This window comes from Pholcus phalangioides, unplaced genomic scaffold, assembly GCF_987345545.1.
Source record: "Pholcus phalangioides strain wild (caught in Gottingen) unplaced genomic scaffold, Ppha-v1.0 ptg000032l_1, whole genome shotgun sequence".
NCBI classification, from domain to species: domain Eukaryota; kingdom Metazoa; phylum Arthropoda; class Arachnida; order Araneae; family Pholcidae; genus Pholcus; species Pholcus phalangioides.
In genome coordinates this window covers 8405438-8422149 of record NW_028301622.1, presented here as the reverse complement: position 1 = coordinate 8422149, position 16712 = coordinate 8405438, and the positions used below count along the sequence as shown (strand labels likewise).

Genomic DNA, 16712 nt, shown 5'->3' with positions numbered 1-16712 from the left:
AGGAAGTTTTCTTCTTCAAGGAAGAAAGCTCTCGGGGTTCGGGAATTTTTTAGGGTTCCGTGTTCTTCCATCTCCCCTTCTTTAAAAAATTTGTCTGCTCATCCCCCCCTCCCCTTTCCAACTCAAGCCAACCCATAGGATCCTATAAAAATCAAAAAGAATCATTTTGCTCGAAACTATAGAAAATATTCACAATGGGATGAGGACAAAAAACAATTTATAATAGAACACCGACATATGTTTCGGCACACATGGGTGCCGTTATCAAGGTAGAAAACACATTCAGTCCCAACGAAAAACGTGGTCAGACCTAAAACCGAATCAACTCTCAATAACAATACAGACTTTTTTGCAGGGCCGTCATTTCAACTTTTTCCAGGGGGGGGGGGGCAAAGCACATGTACTCAATGAATGTATATATATATTTGTAAGTCCTAAGGCTACATCGATGTCTCTAAGGCTACATCGGTCAAACCGAACGCTTTCTGAAATGTAGATTAAGTGAACATAAGAGGTATGTTAAAAATCAAGAGGTCCACAATAGCTTTAAACTGCTGGGGTGAAGACCACAAATTCAGTTTTCCAGAGGCTAAGGTGATCCAAAAACTTCGCGCGCGATCACCATTTCTTTTAGACTTCTTTGAGGGTACTTACATAAAGGCTTTTCAAGAACAATTAGTAAATGACCAAAATCAACGCCCTCCATTCCATTGCCCCACCACATTTCCATTTTGAAAAAAAACCATTTGAAGAATATTCGAAGGGGGCCAAGCTGGACATATGACGTCACAAACAACAAAAGAACAGCTATGACGTCAAAACTGATAATAAAAAATACCGAAGTGAAGGAAACAACTCTGAAAACGCTCTTTCATCCTGACATGTTTTTCGTTTGGACAGAACGTATTTTCCACCTTGATAATGCCACCCATGAGAACCGAAACATTTGTCGGTGTATTATAAATTAGTATTTGTCCTCATCTCGTAGTGAATGTTTTCTAATTTTACACTAAATTCAAAACTTTTAACGCTCCCTCCAACCCTTCCATCTCCCCCCACCCCCGGGGGGGGGGGTAATATTCCTCAATTTGGGAAACATTCTTCTTTAGTGCATGAAGAGATGGTACCCTTTCAACGGTTCCACTCGTAGAAACGATTTCAATTTTTTGGTGGTGCTACAAAGTGAGCCTCTTCTGATTTGCAAGTTTGAGCGTTTCATAGGGAGCTAGAGAGCAGTTACAAAATCAATGCAGCAGTGGGACTCAGAAAGCGTTGCCCTGACCCGAGTAACCTGAGGGTTTTCCGATACCACCTTGTCCCATTTCAGATGTATGACACCTTGTGGATTCACTACCGTTATTGTGATGGTGTGGGGCTTATATGCTGTGTGAGAACTTTCCAACATCCCATTCTAGATGTATACAGCCTTGTTTTTAGTGAATTCAAATGGTAGTCAATCCCCTTGTTTCGCAGATTGTGATGGTGTGGGGTTTATATGCTATGTGAGAAAACTTTTCAACATCTAATTCCAGATGTATACCACCTTGTCTTTAGTGGCAAACGTTAGCCAATTTCCTTGTGTCATAGATTGGGATGGTGTGGGACTTTTCTGCTGTGTGTGAACCTTTGAACACCCCATTCGAGATCGTACGCACCAGAGTTTTCCAAACTATTTTTGGTATACTGCCCAATTTCAGAAACTTGCTTTTCTCATCGCTTCCCAATTTAAGCCAACCATACGAACCTATATTATACCCACACTCTCTGCTAATGGTCACATTAATGTGGCTGGACTGTGGATGATATATACCAGCGTTTCTAAAACTTTTTCAACCCATGATGTTCCCCCTCCCTGTTTAGACAACATTTTCTTCTCGTGGCCCATCCCATCTTATCCAGTGCCTCTCATCCTCAACAACAGAATTTCTACTCATCAAATTGAATTTAATCCAAACTAAATTTATAATTCAGAGATCCATCTTTGGAACCCTGGGCTCTGGCAAGCATCCAGGAAGTGGGTGATCATCCCTCCCGAGAGTCGAATATGGGAGTAATAGGTCTGTAAAATGCGAAATGATCCAATGAATCTATATAATTAATCGACCCTCCCGCAACATTATTCTGGATCCACGCCTATCCCATTCTAGCGGGGTTGAGGATCTTTCTTGAGGTATATGCTGGTTCAGTGAGGTTCTTTCCCGGGGAGGGGGAGGTTTATGTATAGTCATCTCAACATCATGGGTCCTCGGGAAAAGTGATAATCTGAGGGCCCCATATTCAGCTGGAAGTAACTGAATACATATTTACTCATTCGGAAGCCCTGGTACCAAGTCCCATCATGCCCCAATGGATATGAGGCTTCGGGAATGTCCCCCATGGGTCTATGCTGGATTCTGAAAGTAGTCAAATTTTTGCCCGCTATATTTCACTTGGATAAAGCTTTCTTTCTTCACAGCTCTCTATAGGAGCATATGGCCCCTCAGGTTCAGAACCACTGGTACACATCATTGTATATCATCATAAAGTATTGTGCATCATGTATATCATCATACAGTATTGTGCATCATGTATATCATCATACAGTATTGTTCATCATTGTATATCATCATACAGTATTGTGCATCATACAGTATTGTGCATCATGCTACAGTATGCGTGCATAAATGTGCACGTATTTCAAGAGAAAAGGCACAACTAACCTCCTGGTGGATTGCCTGGAGGATGTGACCACTACTCCAGCTTTGCTGCTGTGTTGTGGTGAATCTGGCAACTGGAAGCTGCTTCTTGGTGTCGACAAGATGGTGGACTCTGTCTGGAAGCTACTTCTTGGAGTCACGGAAGTGCTGCTGCTTCCTTCCGTGTCACTGCTTCCTCGTTTGCTTCCAGCTGTAATTTTTTAAAGTATAAATGATAATTTACATTAGTTCCGTTATGAACCAGTGAGTTGTGAGAAATAGAGTCATTGACACATGAAGAGGTTTTTGGAGGTATATGTTTTACCTCTACGAAATTACAACCCTGGTGATACCTAAACAAAAATTATCACTTTAAGGTAGTGGAGAAAAAGGCTTCCATACATTTCTATTGTCATTAATTAATTTTTAATTTTATTACTTGCTTTTTGTCCGCTTAATATGTATGTTACCTATTATTTATCGTATATTATGACCAAGTTTATTCTGTGTGCTTATCATTCATTCATTTTTCCCCCCTGCCTTATATATTAATCGTTCTGACACCAAAATATATGCTTCATTATATTCACAATGCATTGTATATTTTGTACATATGACTGTAAAAAAGTAGCAACAACGAATTGCCACTCATTGAAGTACCTATTGGTTAACTCAATAAAATTATTTATTTATTTATTTAGTGGAAAAAGGTTAAGACAATCGAAAAATCGTCATACCTCGAAAACTTAGGAACGCAAATATATGAAAATTTTAGAGTGATAATTACAATTGGAACTAAACAAGTTCCACTGAAAATAATTTTGATGAGTACTGCACTGCTTCAGAGAAAAAGGTTTATTGAAATTAACGTCTCTTATAGTAAAGGTCACAAAACCTGGAAAAAAAGTACAAAGACACGTGTCCTTCCTGACGTCGGGGAAAGACATTTGCATTTTTCTGATGTTGGCGTTACAGCCGAGACTGTCTTGATCAGTCATGCGCTGTGGAACAGAGGCGCATTTATGATTTTGCCACCTGTGAGCACGAATTTTGCCGGTTTTCCCCCATTCTAGTTCACTTTTCTTGACTACTCTTTCCTCGAATTCGGCAACCCGTGCCCTCCAGCTCCAACCGCTTGGCCTCTTTCCTCCCTGCAATTACACCTGTGTCTCTAAGTCACTTTTTAGTCATTCACATGCTTTCACACTGTTTTGGTCATTCACATGCTTGCGCACTGTTTTGGTCATTCACATGCATGCACACCGTTTTGGTCACTCCCATGCTTGCACACTGTTTCTGTCACTCATATGCCGCTGTGGTGGTCGAGTGGTTATAGTGCCGGACTCGTGATGCGAGGATCCGGGTTCGAACCCCACAGTGGTGGTCGGCTGAAGTTGGTTTTCTGTGGTTCCCAACTTCAAGGCGCAAATGCGAGCCGATCTCCCCGTTAAAAAGTCTCGCCACAGAGAGCAACAGTCCTACAACGGTAAATCATTCAACCATAACACTTCACTCATAGTTAGTAAAACTGGGGGCAGATGACAGCACTACACATAGCAAGCATTACACAGAAACAAACTTTACGTCAGGTTGCACTACACGTACACGCACATTCCCGCATGTACCGATTCGTTGGGGGGGGGTTCCGCGGGGGGGGGGGGGGTGCATGTGTGGTGTAGCAGTAGTAGGTAGGGGCTCGGGGATCCATGATGTTCTTAAGTCAGCCACCTCGTTGGGCAATTTGCCTGTTGTGGCGTTGTATTTGTATTTGTATGCTCGCAAACGCTCTGGGTCTCACTAGTGAATTTATAGAGCGAAAAAAATATGAAAATCGTCCTGGGCACCAGGGCTGAAACCCTGTCAACCCCACCTTTGTAAGGGGCTAAGGCAGATTTATTGAGAGTTATACGAATTCCTTCGTACATCTTCCATTCTACTAATTTTCTTAGCCGCTCAACCTCAAATTTCTGCCTCTCTGTACTTGCCGCCCTAGGCTACAGCTTGCTAAGCCCCAAACCCCCGTAAATACCCCACGCTGTAGAATCGAATTTTTTTTCTGAAAATGTGAAAATGACCAAAAACAACACATATATCACAGAAACTGCGATGCTTAGTCCTGAAATTTTGAGGAAAATGAAAAAATTGAGGACTTTTGGTCAAAGTTTCATGAATTTGAACGAGAATGGACTAAAAGATCGCACAAGAAAGCTTCTTTCTTTTTTTTCATTCGTCAAAAAAGATGATTATTCACAGTTTTTTCGTGAAAAAAAAATCTCTGTACAATTCAGAAGAGAAATAAAACATTCCTTGCACACGTCGAATTGTGCATAATGCGATTAAAAAAAAATTGAAATGCCTGGTACAACCTCTCCTTATAAAAGAGCACAGGGAAGAGAAAAGCAATTTGTGAATTGGTCAAAAATCGCGTATCTTTCGATGCCAAATGGAATGAGGATGTTTCCTAGGATGAGAAGCAATTTAGATGGAATATATGTTTTAAATATCACTGACTATGCAATAACATATTTTGGAAATACGGGCTTCTCAACACAGTTTCGGCAGAACTATTTTGTGAGGAAACCCCTAGCTACTTTCAGACAGTTTTTGTTTCATTAGCACAATTCTCCTGCACATGTTTCAAAGTCTGAAAGGTGTTGCGTTGGAGTTTCAAGTGGAACCTTTATAGTGGTCACTTTAAAGTCTTTTTCTTCATGCTGTACAGCACTTGTATGGCATTTTGACTCACGAAGTGTATAGAAATGGTACGCAGTACGAAAACAAAGAGAGTGAGTGAGAGAGAGAGAGAGAGAGAGAGAGAGAGAATCTTATTGTAGTCATCAAACGTGTGTGTGTGTGTGTGACGGTCACACAACTAGTTATCTATGGCTTATCTGTATGAATGCCATCCCGAATAATAAAAATTATAAAGGAGAAATGCGACTTTTTCTCTTGATAAAAACAAAATTTTGCACATGATTTTCATTGTCTTTATATTTATTTCCAAGTTTTGATCTTTACTATAATTTAAACTATTTTCTTTCCTGGAGCAGTGCAGGCACTAATCAAAGATACATTCACCGAAAACTGTTTAGTTTCACTTGTAATTATCGCGCTAAAATTTTCATATATAATTACATCCAAAGCTTTCGAGGTATGACGATTTTTCGGTTGTCCCTAAACCTTTTGCTACCATTTATTTATGCATGCTACTGCGGCGCACAGTGAGCGCGCACGATAGTTCCGTTGATCAACAAAGTAATCCATTATCTTCATTGTAATGAAAACCATAAGTATTCTTTATGGGCATTGTATAATATTTTATCTTGTGTATATATTGTTTATAATTTTTGTTAATTGCATTTTTAATTGGATTGCTGTATTTTTGGAATATATGACATCCAAATTTTTATGGGCATCTTTTTCTCAGCCACCTCGTTGGGCATTTTGCCTGTTGTGGCGTTGTATTTGTATTTGTATTTACAACAGGAAGAAAGGAAGGGTTATCTGTAATACAAATTATCACCAGACTGATTCTTGAATATACAATTCATACACTCATGTAAAAAATCAAGGGAATTTGCACATTGTGTCTATATTCCAGGCATATTGAGGCATCATGTTGGAGCATGCACCCCCCCCCCATGTGTTTTACGGGGGGGGGCTAGCTGCTTGGAGGTATAGAGAGGAGTTATTAGAGCCCTATGTCCGACTTTTCAGGGGCTCAGTTGGCCCTCGGTTTCTGTTTATGGACCACAACGCTCGTCCACATCGGGCTCACCTGGTCAACCATTATCTGGAAATCCGGAATATCCGGCGTAAGGATTGGCCAGCCAGATCTCCTGACCTAGACCTTATAGAACATGTCTCGGACGCTCTCGGAAGGGCAATTGCATCTCCCCATCCCCGTCCTAGAACCATCCCGGAGCTGCAGGAGTGGGACTGATTGCCTCGGGGACTCCTCAACTGCCTCGTGCCCAGTATGCCGTCGCTCTGTGCGACCTGTCTGACCGTGAGAGGGGACCGTACCCCATACTGAACTGAGTATGGTATATGGTATGTACGTACTATGACTGTTTGTATGGTATATCTCTTTCTCCATTATAACTGTATATTCGTACGAAATTTCATTAAAATCTGTCCATTGGTTTTTCAAAAATTCGACATAATGTGCTAATTCTCATAATTTTGCACACGAGTGTACAATGTGGTTTATCTGTGTAGATTAGTTATACTAATTCTCATAATTGGACACTCGTGTGCAAAAAGTGCGCATACACTAATCTGTGTAGGTCTATTGTTCATAACATGAATGAATGAACGCCAGGGTCTCAGCCACCGGACTTATCCCGTTGCCGAGATCTCTTCCAGCCCAGCTTCGTGGCAGAGTCTGGAGTGCACCTAAGTGAGTGCACCTAACAGTCTAAGTGTGTAGCTAGTGTTGTGTATGATATTTCAGTGCTGCCATCTATACTTCAAATTGTGAGTGAAGTGTAATGATTGAATATTTGTAACGTTGTAGGCCTGCTGCTCTCTGTGGCGAGACTTTTTAACGGGGAGATCGGCTCGCATTCGCGCCTTGAAGTTGGGAACCACAGAAAACCAACTTCAGCCGACCACCACTGTGGGGTTCGAATCCGGATCCTCGCATCGCGAGTCCGTCACTATAACCACTCGACCACCACAGCGGCTATTGTTCATAACAGTAGCTTCTATATGGTACGTGGCGGACCATTCAGGGGATGGCCGAAAAATCACCAATGACGCGAAACACGAATAAAGTAACAAGTGAATGTAAAAAATCAGTTTGGCACAACATGGACACCTACCAAGATTTGCGGATAGAACATCTAATAAGGAGCAGCATGTACGCATTTCTAGGGGGTATTAATGCCTCTATTTTCCCATGGATACGCAAATGACACGTTCTACACCTTCCAAGGGGTCTCTCGAACGCCTCCTACGCATATCTGGGGGGTTAGAAAGCGATCCTACTCATTTCCAAGTGTACACGAAATTTCTACAGGTTTCTGGAGATATGCGTGCCCCTCAAGCATATCTGAAGTAAACAACCTCTCGGACATATCAGGGGTGGGGTAAGCACGTAACCTTACGCATTTCACGCCCCTCTACCCATATCTATTCCGTTCTGGGTTGAGCAAGTAACCCTACGCGTTAAGGGGGGGGGGTAATCCTGAATACTAATAATTTATTTTTAATGATTCACAACTCTTACCTCCTCTAACTCGCAGATAACTCATAGCATTTGGCACAGACGGGCTGCCGCTCATCGGCACCTCAGTGGAACCTCTGTGTGATACCATCCTCTGCATCACCGGAGACTGCTGCTGCTGCGGTTGCAGCTGCGACTGGATCTGTTGTATCTGTTGCGGATGTATGATCTGTTTCTCTGGTACCGGCTTCTCGGCGATGCTCCCTCTTTGTGGTAGTATCCCTCCGATCGGTGGTGTTGGCGGCGTTATCGGCGGAGTTGCTGACTGAGGGGTCTCCGGCGGTGTCTCGTCGGGAACGGCTATCGGCGCCATGAGTTCCGCTGGAAGTTGTTGAGGAGCGGTTTTCCTGTGAAAAATAGTGATACTAATGAGAGATCGAAACCAACCCATGCCAAACTAGGCTTAGTAAAGTCGGAAGTCCCTAATATAAAACTAGCGATTCCTAGTGAAGTGGGCACCCCTTACCTGCTAGGACTGGGTTTTGGGGACTCATTGCTGCCGACGCTTCCGACCAGCGTGACGGTGCTAGCGGTGGTGCTGAGGTTCGTAGGGGAACTAGGGCTACTCCACTGGCCCTTGAGAGTCTCCGCTGAGGAGGACGGTGCTACCTTTCTGCCAGGAATCGTCAGCTTGCTCGGATCGTCTGGTAGAGAGGTAGTCCCTTCCAAGGCGGCTTTTTCCTTCAATGGCCGTTTCGTCGTCGTCGTCGTTTCTAGCGATGTCGACGCTTCGGTCACTGCTGGTGGCACTTCCACCTCCTCCGGTATGCAGGTCGGCTCAGGGGTTGGAGGCGGTGGCACTGGAACGCTGATGGGTTCCGGGCTCGGACATGGCGGCAAGACATCCCTCATACGGCGAAGCGCCTGCTCTCGCATCTGCTCTTCTTCGACTGCGTCAGTTTCATTGTTTTCGCATAAGTGAGATTGGAGAAAATAGAAAATTAAATGCAACAATTGAAAACCCTTTTTGTACATAAAATTTTTCTTATACACCTGCCGCCAAAATGAGAAGGATCGTAGTGTCTTACACGTCGAGAAAAGTTTTTTTTTGATAAGAAATATCTAGGGTCGCAAATGATTCCCACGTTCAGCACATGCTAACGCGGAATTTAAACCACTGGCACCAAAAAAAAAGAAGAAAGAAACCGTCCTGTAACAGATATGCTCAAGCCCTGGCTCGCGGGCTGAATATGGCCCTTTGAGTCATCCGACTTCAAAACTAATTTTGTAAAAACGAACCAAGCCGCACATTTTCGGATCACTTTACTGACCCGCGGTGCAGTTCCATATCACATCAGCTGTGCGCGTAATTTGCCAGATTACTTGAGTGACTTGTGGTTCAGTTATGGAGCACTTAAGCGGTCAACGACACATTTAAAGATCACTTGAGTGACACGAGGCAGTGTTTCAGATCAGTTAAGTGTCCCACAGTACAATTCCAGAGCACTTGAGCAACCCGCGGCATATTTAAAGGTCACTTAAGCGGCCCGCGACAACTTCATAGTAGGCCACGACACATTTATGCATCACTCCAGTAACATATAGCACCGTTCCAGATCACTTAAGTGACCCGCACCACGTTTTCAAATGAATAAAGTTATTTGAACACCTTTTTCCTAAAGTAATTAATTAAATTTTAGCCATTGGTGTCTAAAAGGGAGAAAATAGTTCCTAAAGAAAAGCAATCGAATCTAGTCACCATGTTTAGCACATGTTAAAATAGAATTTGACCCACTGGCATCCAAAAAAGAAAGATCGGGGAACAACCTAAAGTAAGAAATAGGACCTAGGGTCGCAAATGAATAACCATGTTCAGCACTTGTAGGCGTTGAATTTAGGGCAATGGCACTAAATGAATTGGAAAAAACAAAGTTGGCATTAACAAATTTCCTGGACAGATCGTAAAAATCTTTTGGGTATACGTGATAAATTAAAAAAAAAGAGGACAAAATAAAGGGTTGAAAGGACAATATTTCCACCCCTCATATGGAATTTGACCGTCATTACTCATGACGAGAAAGGTTGCCATATTTTGGTGACTTCTGAAGTGTAAAGTAGGTTAAGGCACGCATCGGTAGAATAAGTGGGTTGTGACCATGAATTACTTGTTTACCTTGACACGTACTATCAAAATTCTCATTTTGGCGGTAGAATGTAGAATCGTCATTAAAATACAGAAGTATATAAAAAAGAGAAAATAATGGTTAGAATATTTTGTAGTTTTGATATTTTTATCTGACATTCATTATAAGTTGCACGTAAAACATGTTCATACATTTCCCATACTTTTTTTTTTCTTCATTTTTGTATAGTTTAATTAGTTTCGCACATTATAGATACATATTAAGATGTCTGCGGGCAGGTCTATTATGCATTTCTTAGCGTATGAACATGTTTTACGGGCGTTCATACGGGCATGCAAGTCTTCGTTGGTCTATAGAGTTCATTCAAAAGAAAAACTCTATCTTCATCCATTCGAAAAGTTATATTCAGAAATTGCTGAAACGATTCTCTCTTGAGAATGCAAATCCTGTCAGTATTCCTGCGGATCCCAATGTTATAATCTCTGCAGACTGGCAGAGATTATAATACGTTTTATATTATACATATGCTTTTCCATCCTATACATAGGATTTTGACATGGGGTTACGCTTATTGGCCAAGATTAAAATTACGTCACTGAAAGGCGGGACTAAAGAGAATGTAAATCCTGTCAGTATTCCTGCGGATACCAATGTTATAATCTCTGCAGACTGGCAGAGATTATAATACGTTTTATATTATATATACGTTTTTCCATCTTATACATAGGATTTTGACATGGGGTTACGCTCATTGGCCAAGATTAAAATTACGTCACTGAAAGGTGGGACTAAAGAGAATGTAAATCCTGTCAGTATTCCTGCGGATCCCAATGTTATAATGTCTGCAGACTAGCAGAGATTATAATACGTTTTATATTATATATACGTTTTTCCATCTTATACATAGGATTTTGACATGGGGTTACGCTCATTGGCCAAGATTAAAATTACGTCACTGAAAGGTGGGACTAAAGAGAATGTAAATCCTGTCAGTATTCCTGCGGATCCCAATGTTATAATGTCTGCAGACTAGCAGAGATTATAATACGTTTTATATTATATATACGTTTTCCATCCTATACATAGGATTTTGACATGGGGCTACGCTTATTGGCCAAGATTAAAATTACGTCACTGAAAGGCGGGACTAAAGAGAATGTAAATCCTGTCAGTATTCCTGCGGATCCGAATGTTATAATGTCTGCAGACTGGCAGAGATTATAATACGTTTTATATTATATATACGTTTTTCCATCTTATACATAGGATTTTGACATGGGGTTACGCTTATTGGCCAAGATTAAAATTACGTCACTGAAAGGCGGGACTAAAGAGAATGTAAATCCTATCAGTATTCCTGCGGATCCCAATGTTATAATGTCTGCAGACTGGCAGAGATTATAATACGTTTTATATTATATATACGCTTTTCCATCCTATACATAGGATTTTGACATGGGGTTACGCTTATTGGCCAAGATTAAAATTACGTCACTGAAAGGCGGGACTAAAGAGAATGTAAATCCTGTCAGTATTCCTGCGGATACCAATGTTATAATCTCTGCAGACTGGCAGAGATTATAATACGTTTTATATTATATATACGTTTTTCCATCTTATACATAGGATTTTGACATGGGGTTACGCTTATTGGCCAAGATTAAAATTACGTCACTGAAAGGTGGGACTAAAGAGAATGTAAATCCTGTCAGTATTCCTGCGGATCCCAATGTTATAATGTCTGCAGACTAGCAGAGATTATAATACGTTTTATATTATATATACGTTTTCCATCCTATACATAGGATTTTGACATGGGGCTACGCTTATTGGCCAAGATTAAAATTACGTCACTGAAAGGCGGGACTAAAGAGAATGTAAATCCTGTCAGTATTCCTGCGGATCCGAATGTTATAATGTCTGCAGACTGGCAGAGATTATAATACGTTTTATATTATATATACGTTTTTCCATCTTATACATAGGATTTTGACATGGGGTTACGCTTATTGGCCAAGATTAAAATTACGTCACTGAAAGGCGGGACTAAAGAGAATGTAAATCCTATCAGTATTCCTGCGGATCCCAATGTTATAATGTCTGCAGACTGGCAGAGATTATAATACGTTTTATATTATATATACGCTTTTCCATCCTATACATAGGATTTTGACATGGGGTTACGCTTATTGGCCAAGATTAAAATTACGTCACTGAAAGGCGGGACTAAAGAGAATGTAAATCCTGTCAGTATTCCTGCGGATCCCAATGTTATAATGTCTGCAGACTAGCAGAGATTATAATACGTTTTATATTATATATACGTTTTCCATCCTATACATAGGATTTTGACATGGGGCTACGCTTATTGGCCAAGATTAAAATTACGTCACTGAAAGGCGGGACTAAAGAGAATGTAAATCCTGTCAGTATTCCTGCGGATCCGAATGTTATAATGTCTGCAGACTGGCAGAGATTATAATACGTTTTATATTATATATACGTTTTTCCATCTTATACATAGGATTTTGACATGGGGTTACGCTTATTGGCCAAGATTAAAATTACGTCACTGAAAGGCGGGACTAAAGAGAATGTAAATCCTATCAGTATTCCTGCGGATCCCAATGTTATAATGTCTGCAGACTGGCAGAGATTATAATACGTTTTATATTATATATACGCTTTTCCATCCTATACATAGGATTTTGACATGGGGTTACGCTTATTGGCCAAGATTAAAATTACGTCACTGAAAGGCGGGACTAAAGAGAATGTAAATCCTATCAGTATTCCTGCGGATCCCAATGTTATAATGTCTGCAGACTGGCAGAGATTATAATACGTTTTATATTATATATACGTTTTTCCATCCTATACATAGGGTTTTGACATGGGGCTACGCTTATTGGCCAAGATTAAAATTACGTCACTGAAAGGCGGGACTAAAGAGAATGTAAATCCTATCAGTATTCCTGCGGATCCCAATGTTATAATGTCTGCAGACTGGCAGAGATTATAATACGTTTTATATTATATATACGCTTTTCCATCCTATACATAGGATTTTGACATGGGGTTACGCTTATTGGCCAAGATTAAAATTACGTCACTGAAAGGCGAGACTAAAGAGACGGGTTTTAAAAGGTGTTTATAAACTCTTTGCGAATGTTCACATGGGCTGATGGTGTAATCGGCAGCTTTTAAATAAGTCATTATATTCTTGCGTTTTATATATTTTTTATTTCGTGGCATTACTCATAAATTGTGTATGTAGACAGTTTTTCGAGTCTGAACTTTCCCTGGACAGATCATACGGATCTCCATTAGTAACCAATTAACTATGTTCGCTAATAAGCATCTACATGCGTAATTCACGCACAAAAATTCAGTTTTTCTCCTACAAATTTCGTCGAAGAGTGAAAATACTTCTTCAGATATCAAATAATGTTTTTGTAGTGGAGTTATTTCTCACTGGTAAAAATTCCACTTGAAGTTTTGGACAACAGTGAAATTACCCTTCAAAATTCTATTTTCGAATAACAAACTGCCGACTAAAAATCCGAAATTTTATGAAATATAAGATAATCAGGGCATTCGTTTACTAGAGCTCTAACGCAATGAATGCCCGTTCCACACGAAAAGTTGGACGCGTGCTACTACAAGAAGTGCGAAAGTCTGTAAATCGTTAAATAATAACCATACCAGAACCGAATGGAATGTTTCTGTCGCAGCCAAGCCTTTACAGGCTGTCTGGAGACTTTTACAGATCACCAGGGGTGGTATGTGGAGGGCAAAGACAAGTTTGTGCATGCACGTGAGTTGCGTAGTGTATGTATGTATGGGTAGGGAATGAAAAGAGCCAGGAGAGGATTGTTTGCAAATCTTTGCAAAGTGAGTGCTTATCGAGACAAAACACAAAGCAACACAATCGAAAAATAAAGGAGAGGGGAAGTAGCTGATGTTATGCTACCCATAAACTTTTAATATTATAAATGTGTTTTTATCATTGAATAAATAATTTTACTTTGTTGCTGTGCAAACAATATTCGATAGAAGAATAAATGGTTAATATGCATGTCAATTTGATAGATGCCTGCAAAATGAACTAACATATGACAGTTACCAATACTGATTTTACTCAAAGGGTCGCCGTCTATTGACATGAGAAGGGTGACGTAATTCTGGGTTTACAGTACTCATTTTTAAAACTCCGCCTTTAGGTATCGTAACCGTGATCTCAGCCAATGAGCGTAACCCCCATGTTAAAATCCCATGTATAATATGGCAAAACGCTACTCGGAAGTTCAGGCAAAATTCCATAAATGCCTTATATATTTTGCTTATTTTCAAACTGTTTTTTTTTGCAAAAATGTCTTTTTTGAATTTTTCCTGCCGTAAATTCATATTTTGATATTGTTATGTGTTTATTCTGATTTTCTTCGAGTAATCATATGTAAAAGTTATGCGCAATTTGGTTAAAAAATTGAGTGATAAATAACGTATTGGTTTACCTGCCGAAGGAAATGATGTGTTAGCGACATCTGCTGCTGACTTGAAACATTAATTCATGAATTAATGAATATTGTCACGTTTATTACAAACGGATCAAACACGGTGAATTATTTTATTAGACTAAGCACAATACAGGGACGAAAGGAATAGCGTGACCGAACACAACGAATACGCAGATCAAAACTGCCCAAAAAACAAATAATCAAAAAGAATTAACTTAAGTCACCATAGCAACCAATAGTTCAAAGAAATGAGATGGAGAAGACAGTCCTTTGTAAAGGCTTGTAGCCCTCATACGTTGCATTGCTCCCTCTTCATAGAAACAGCGTCCCGCTGTTTGTACGACGGCTCATGAGACTTGCTGTCAGCCTTGTTGCTCTCCTTGTTCCTCCTTAGTATTGTCGTCGTTGGAACAGGAACTGTCCTGAGCGTCAGGGTCATTGTACGGTTTCATACGGAGCACATGAACAACATCTCTTGATTTCCGCCGTCGTGAAGCAGGATCAAAATCTTCTACCGCATAATTCACATCTGATAATTTTCTCAAAACTTTATACGGGCCAAAGTACCTCTTCATCAATTTTTCCGACAGCCCGACTTTTCTTACAGGTGTGAAAATCCACACTAGATCTCCAGGCTTGTAGTCTACCATTCGGTGTTGAGAGTCATAACGCTGGCTGTCATATTGTTGAGCCTGTAAAGTTCGCAGCCGTGCTATCTGCCTTGACTCTTCTGCTTGTGCAATTAATTGGCCAAGATGATCAGATTCCGGTTCACCCGAACTGTATGGGAACATAGTGTCTAGGGTAGTTTCAGCTTCGCGTCCATGTAATAAATAAAAAGGTGTAAATCCAGTAGTTTCTTGTCGAGCAGTGTTATAGGCAAACGTGACGAATGGTAGGATTTCATCCCAGTTTTTCTGCTCGACATCGACATACATGGACAACATATCTGCTAGCGTTTTGTTAAAACGTTCTGTGAGGCCATTCGTCTGAGGATGATACGCCGTGGTCAATCTGTGGGTCACATTACAAAGCCTGTTGAGTTCAGCAACGAGTCTTGACTGAAAAACCTGTCCCCGATCGGTTATAAGAGTTCTCGGAGCTCCATGTTTTAGCATAATTTCTTCGACGAAAAACTTGGCTACCTCTGGTGCATCTGCTGAAGGCAGTGCTTTTGTTATAGCATACCGGGTAAAATAGTCAGTACTCACAATGATCCATTTATTTCCTGCTCGAGACTTTGGAAACCGTCCAAGCAGATCCATACCAATACGACAGAAGGGTGCTTCTGCTGGAGGAATGGGAATCAAACGGCCCGGTGGTTTTTGAGCTACGTTTTTTCTTCGCTGACATTCCTTGCAATGCAATACATAGCGACGTACGCTTCGATATAGACCGGGCCAGGAGAATCGCTTTCGTATTCGGTCGTAAGTTTTCGCAAATCCCAAATGACCTGCTGTTAAGGAATCATGGAAATGCCTGAGGATGTCCAACCGTAGATGTTTCGGAATAACAGGTAGCCACTTTTTTTCCGCCGGATCAAAATTCTTCTTCCACAAAACGCCGCCGATAACCTCAAAGTCGGTCTTAAGAGAGCCGCTTGACCCTTCATAAGCATGGATCTTATTAGCTACATCGGGATCCTTGAGTTGTTCACTTGCTAGGTCGAGGACTGAAGTTATGACACTAATGTCCTCTGGCACGGAGCTTTCGTCAACGGGGTACCTTGAAAGGCTGTCGGCATCATTATGTTTTCTTCCGCTTCTGTATACTATTGAGACCTCGTACTCTTGTAGTCTCAGCGCCCATCGTGCTAACCGTCCGGAAGGATCTCTCAGGCTGGCTAGCCAGCACAAGGCATGATGGTCGGTAACAATCTTGAAAGGCTTTCCGAAAATATAGGGTCGAAATTTTGTAATGGCCCATATGACCGCAAGACATTCTCTCTCCGTGGTGGAGTAGTTTTTCTCGGCTTTTGATAGAGTTCTGGACGCGTATGCTATAACTTTCTCTTTCCCGTTCTGATGTTGGACTAGCACTGCTCCTATTCCGTAACCACTGGCATCGGTATGTAACTCTGTTTCAGCCTTCTCATCAAATAGCCCTAATACTGGGTCGGAAGTTAGGGCTTTCTTTAGAACTTTAAAAGCTTCTTCTTCATCTTTTTCCCAACGAAATTTTACGTCATTTTTCAATAAATTTTGCA

General features: G+C 40.9%; 1 protein-coding gene across 5 annotated transcripts in view; it reads right to left on the bottom strand.

Annotated features, from left to right (window-relative positions):
• Positions 1-16712, bottom strand: part of LOC149066865 (ras-specific guanine nucleotide-releasing factor 2-like) — a 416992-nt gene that overhangs the window by 16665 nt on the left and 383615 nt on the right. For all 5 annotated transcript variants that reach the window (XM_089253071.1, XM_089253073.1, XM_089253072.1 and 2 more), the window contains exons 18-20: positions 8372-8795; positions 7909-8252; positions 2700-2886 (exon numbers count right to left, since the gene is read on the bottom strand). In XM_089253071.1, the coding sequence (XP_089109197.1) occupies positions 2700-2886; positions 7909-8252; positions 8372-8795 (955 nt within the window). The remainder of the gene's footprint in view (positions 1-2699; positions 2887-7908; positions 8253-8371; positions 8796-16712) is intronic.